Source organism: Pundamilia nyererei, unplaced genomic scaffold, assembly GCF_000239375.1.
Source record: "Pundamilia nyererei isolate P.nyererei 1_Seehausen unplaced genomic scaffold, PunNye1.0 scaffold00002, whole genome shotgun sequence".
Lineage (NCBI taxonomy): Eukaryota > Metazoa > Chordata > Actinopteri > Cichliformes > Cichlidae > Pundamilia > Pundamilia nyererei.
In genome coordinates, this window is record NW_005187403.1 from 7,579,050 (window position 1) to 7,585,049 (window position 6,000).

Consider the following 6,000-nt stretch of genomic DNA (forward strand, 5'->3'; position numbering starts at 1 on the left):
TAACAAAAATAAAATTACAATAACTAAAGTTATTATGTAACATCATGTAAAAACTGTATTAACAGTCTGTTGCACTTCACAGACTCACACATGGGAGGGAGATATTGATGGACATAACGCTTCAGAGATCATCAAAAGTTTAACCACACTGTGTTCCCACATGTGGGAAGGTATGTGGCATGTATAAGAATTAGTCAAGCTCTTTTATCTGGAAGAAGGGTAACAGAGGTGGGTTATGAGTAGGATAGGAGAGGCAGGATGGAAATCATTGATTAACACTTGAGGTGCAAGGTCTGTAACTAGAAGGAATGTAGGAACTGTGCATAACACTGTGCTGCTCAAGGTTAAAAACGACTGGCTAGAAGGAGAACCCCAAAGAGTTGGGATGCTAAACACAATACTACAACTAAGGTCTGTCTAGTTTTCCTTAAGCATGGATTTCTTCATGTAATGATCCATGGCGAATCATTATTAGTGAGTGAAGTAGCTGACATGTTTGGCATGACCCATCTAAACTGTGATGATGTGTATGCAATGTTGAAGGCCTCAAAAGACCTAGTTTTGTCAAGGAAGAGAACATGTAGAGCACCAGAAAGAAAGAAGCCCAAGTCCACTCACCAGACCTTCACAATGACAGCAGGAAAGCAACCTAACACTTCTATTATTAACACAAAAACAGTATCTTCTGACGTTTTCTCAGAAATTCCATGATACGCACCTGGCTCCAAGGATGTCTTTCTTCGCCAGATCAATTCCTGCAATGACCTTAACCCGTAACACTCGTGTTTCATGCTGCAGACAGAGGGAAAGAGATGATGGGTCAAAACATTTAATCAGCTAAGTTAAGTCATCTAAGATATTTCAAGCAGCCAGCTGCAATGAGCTGCCTTTTAAATCAATAAAGCTCACCTATAAATAAATGGCCGTTTGTAACTTGGCACCAAAACTCAAACGCAGTATCCGAAAATATGTAGACACTTAATATGCTAAACCACCTCATGCCAGGCTGTGACTACACTTTTCTCCAAGTCACTGCAGCGGCAATTAATTTACTGGGGAAGTCTCTGACATAGTTAATGATGTTAGCATAACACCAGATGACAAAGTGAGAAGAAAAGGGGAGTGGGGTGCCTTACTGAATGTTTACCTCATGATCACAGTAAATGCTTTGTTTCATGGTATAATCATCAATGAATACTATCCCCATCTGTTTAGTGTGTGTGTGTGAGGGAAGTTTTTACAGACAAGCCTCATGTCAGCAGGGTACCCCAGAGCTATCAAAGTGGGTTAAATGATAGGGTTCACCTTTTCTTCTAATGATTACTAAAAAAAATTCTAATAAATACAATGTTAACACAAGAAGGCACCTAAATTCTACGCCAACATTTCAAACCCGATGTTAAAAATATTTTCTAGCCAATTAAGATCCTTCCCCCAGATATCATGATTTTGGTGGTGCTGTTGGTATTTGTTTCCTCTTTGCTGTCACTGAAACATTTAAGTCACATAACATACTAAAAACTTGAAGTGACAGAACAAATTACCAGTGGCTAATATAACCAATATTGATAATCGGGAGCTAAATCGGCCAATCCCTACATAGATGTTAGAGAAACTAACGTCACAGGGTTCAAAGTGCATCTACGTAACACAGATTCAGTGAATTGCTGAAGCTGAACCCTCTTACATCCTTCCTGGTCAGACTGACAGATGAGTCAAATGCAGGCAGAGTGCAAATTCAACAATCAAGAGTCACACCCCTATTTCCCCTTTGAGAAACCATTAAAGATATATTTTTAGCTGTCCACCAGGATTATCCAAAAAAAAATTCCACACTGCTTGCCATTTGAGAGTACACTGCTCCGATCTCACATATAACAGCTCCCCTATTTTAAAAAAATGTTTGGAGATATACATAGATGCCCAATGTTTGACTCGTGACTATGATGCTGCAGTATTAAAAACAAAAACAAAAAACAATAACGCTTGAATTATTTCATAATTAATGGCTACATGCTTTATGTAAATCTGAATGCCATGGCAACTCAGTCGTCTACATCCAAGATCACCTCACTTATCAGGCAGCCACGATTACAAACAAGAGGTAGTTTTTAAATCTGACACAGCGGTCGAGCTTGTACCGGGATCGAGCCATCGCACCCGAGAAATCGGTCGGTTTCCCTTCTGCACATCTGGGATTCAACAGAGCATTGCGAGGTAGCGGTTAAGCTCCAAGTCGCCCATAAATTGAATTAAACCGAGGATGGAACGAACCAACAGAGGCTGCTCGACTAACTTGGACTGCTTGGGTTCACGACTGTAGGCACAGTGGTGAAAGTGCTACTGAAAATGAGCTGAGAAAACTAGTGGACACGAAGACAGGGAGGAACTGACAGCTGCCGAACATTACACTGGAATGTTATCCAGGGTAAGGGGTTGTTAGCTTGCCTATCGGGCTAACGCTGGCCATCTCTGGCTGCACCCCTCTTGAAGAGACTCCTGGTTGTAGTATACTTTTTATGGGCTCGGTTGAGTTTAAAGCTTACCTCATCTTCTGAAAGTCCATATATCGGTTCGTAATTCGCAGCCATATAGCCTGCGGTCCACGCTATATACACACAAAAACAAGCCGCTTTGCAAAGCTAGCTAGCTAGCCTTGAACAATAAAGTCCCACTCTCCTCTCTGTGCCGAGCTGTGAAGGTAAAGTCCACTGTGAAAGCAAGTCCTCGGCACGCCGCGGGTGGTTGGTTCTCAACCGGATAACGTAATCGTTTCCCGCGTGGTCCGTCCAGGACCCAACTTGGAAATGAAAAAAATAAAAAAAAATTACAGTGTAGCGAAATGTTTCGACTGAGGCAAACCGCTTTTGTCAACTCCGAGCTTATCCCTCCCGAAATGTTGTGACACTTGACTTCCTCCTAAGAGCTCAGCCAATCGCGTGCCAAGAACACGTGATTGCTGTCAAACTCAGCCAATAAAGTGCGCCTTGAATTCCCTAACGCGCCTCTTAAATAAGAAGAGGACGTCGAAATTAAGTGGGTCGTTTAATTTTTTTCTCGCTCTTTTTGTGTTATGTAGAACTATGTCTCACTGTTGAAATAGCCAGAATGTGTAAGATAGTTTTCACATATAATATCACCATCTCCACCTAACTGACGTCACGGAGAGCCCGAAGGGGATCGTGACGTGGGCGGGGCTTGTAACAGGCAGCCAATCACGTGCTGCAGTCACAGCAAGCAGCAGGTCTGGTCCGCTGCAGGTACTGATCTGGATCACGAAATTAATTGAGTCCAGGATGGGCGAAAACTGAGAGTCACTTTTGGAAATCGAGTTAACTCAGCTCATAGAGGAGTCAGGTATTGTATATTCATTGTATACCGTAAAATTACAACTATAACTTTTATTGCATGTGCGATCACATATGTTGGTGGAGTCTAAAAAATCCATGGATTGTGACGACCTTGACATGTCGCTAATTAAAGAAGTTCTTTATAGTGTCCTTCAACCGTTAACATATATTTGCAACAAATCATTTCAAACTGGAATTTTTCCAGATTACATGAAAATTGCCAAAGTGATCCCATTATATAAAACTGGTGATAAACAGATTGTGTCAAATTATAGACCGGTATCTTTACTGCCTCAATTTTCGAAGATTCTTGAAAAACTATTTGCAAACAAACTAGATTCTTTAATTGATAAATATGATTTATTGAATGATCATCAGTATGGGTTCAGAAGAAATCGTTCAACATCTCTAGCTGTGATGGAATCTATTGAAAATATTGCAACGGCTGTGGATGAAAAACAGTTTGGAATAGGTTGATATACATGATAGAGCATTCTTTACTTTTACAGAAGTGTGAAAGGTATGGTTTAAGAGGTGATGTACAATTTTGGTTAAATAGTTACTTGAATAAAGGTTCCAATATGTGAGTATTAATAACATGAAATCTAAACTTAGAAAAGTAACTTGTGGAGTCCCGCAAGGATCTGTTTTGGGACCTAAGTTATTGTTACTTTATATAAATGATATTTGTACAGCCAGTGATACTTTAAAATATGTGATGTTTGCTGATGATACAAATTTATTTTGCTCTGGAAAGGACATAAAGAAATTACTGAAAACAGTAGAAACAGAACTCATGAAGTTAAATAGATGGTTTGTATTTAATAAACTATCATTGAATGAAAGTAAAACATAATTTCTGTTATTTGGAGTTAGTAAAAGTAATATTAAAGTAAAATTCAATTTAAATAATGTTGAAATTGAAAGAGTATGTCATGGTCCTGGGTCATTTTGACCCAGCGTTTTTGTGTTTTGTGATTATTTTCCTCTGTTCTAGCTATTCTGTGTCCTCCCCCCTTGTGTCCGGTTCGGGTCTAGATTTCCTGTCTTGTTCTGAAAGTCTGTGTCTGTTGTCATTGTGTTCAGCTTGTCTCCTCCGGTCCTCATGTGTATTAGGTTCAGCTGTTCTTCCCTCTTGTGTGTGATTACCTGATTACCTTGTGTGTGTATATGTAGTGGTTGTCGGTCTGTGTTCTTTGTCGGCTCGTCTGCGTTCTATGGTGTTCCTGTCTCTGCGTCTCTCTGCCCCGCACCCCTTTTGTATGGTCCCAGGTTTGTCACTTAGTTTCTCCCAGTTTAGGTTTCCGTTTGTAATTACTCATGCTTCATTGCCTGTTTTTGCCACTACCACCCTGTAATTAAACGTCACTCGTATCATCAGTTTGCTGCATTTTGGGTCCTCCTTTTCCTCCACTCCACACGGCTCTCCGCCAGCCGTGACAGAGTATATGAGACAAAATGTTTAGGAGTAATTATTGATGATAAACCTTGTTGGAAGCCCCACAAAGAACATGTGAAATGGAAATTATCCAAGCCTGTTTCTATTCTTTATAAAACAAGAGACTCTTTGAATAAGAACTGCCTTTATTTATTGTATACTTGCCTTTGTTTGCCTTATATGACTTATTGTGCGGAAATTTGGGGGAACACATACAAAACATATTACGATTCAATTTTTAAATTGTAAAAAAGAGCCATGAGAATAATAATTAAAGTTGGATATAGGGAGTCCACCAACCAGTTTTTTGTAGGATCATCTATGTTAAAATTCATGGACATTATATATTCTAAAACTTTAGAAATGACATATCGAGTGATGAAAAAGAATGTTCCAATTCGTATTTTAAGTATGTTTCTACTAAGAGATGGAAAATATGATAGAGAGGGTCTTATGTGTTTGAAATACCTAAAGGAGAACCAATGTTAAGTATAGATTTGTGTCAGTTTTGGGAGTGAAATTATGGAATGGACTTAATGATGAACTGAAGACATTTTTCAGGAAGAATTTAAAAATTTGTATCATACAAGGTTATAGAAATTTGGCTTGATGAATAATTTTGTGTTGATTTAATTTCTTGATTTATCATTGATTTCTTTTCAAATTGTTACATAACTTATTTATCAATGTTATTTATTTTCTTGGTTAAGGATTTGATTATTCCTATGGGGGTAAAGGAAAGGATAATTATAAGCCACAAGGCTTCAGCCTATTCCTTTTTCGGTTACTGTTTGATTGAGTACTTTTATGTAAAATGTAAAATGTTAATCTGTTGTTGTTGACCGAATAAACTTAAACTTAAACTTAAAATTACGATTATTCTATTATGTGAACTGCTGTGGAAAAAAAAAAATCTGTTCTGGTAACACTCCGACACATTAGAGGCTTGTTCAAGTAAATGATTTGCAATGACAGAAAGAAATGACAACATTTCCTTTCGTTTCTTTAAGTAGTCTTTAGGAATAGTTCTCCAGGCTTCATGAAGAGCATTCAAAGCTCTTCTTCTTTAAATTTGCCTGCCTTTTTGTTCTGTTTCCTGTCAAGTAATATTGATGTCCAGGCTCTGGGGAGGCCCATCATTGACTGATAGTGTTCCACTTTGTGTTTTTCTATGCTTTAACCGCACTGGCATTGAGTTTTGGGATCACTGAC

The 6,000-nt window shown here is 38.6% G+C and overlaps 1 protein-coding gene across 1 annotated transcript in view; it reads right to left on the bottom strand.

Annotated features, from left to right (window-relative positions):
* Window positions 1-2,925, bottom strand: part of nedd4l (NEDD4 like E3 ubiquitin protein ligase) — a 41,783-nt gene extending 38,858 nt beyond the window's left edge. Inside the window, exons 1-2 of the mRNA XM_013909112.1 lie at window positions 2,547-2,925; window positions 719-792 (exon numbers count right to left, since the gene is read on the bottom strand). Of these exons, the coding sequence (XP_013764566.1) occupies window positions 719-792; window positions 2,547-2,591 (119 nt within the window). The 5' untranslated portion in view covers window positions 2,592-2,925. The remainder of the gene's footprint in view (window positions 1-718; window positions 793-2,546) is intronic.
* Between the last annotated feature and the right edge of the window lie 3,075 nt (window positions 2,926-6,000).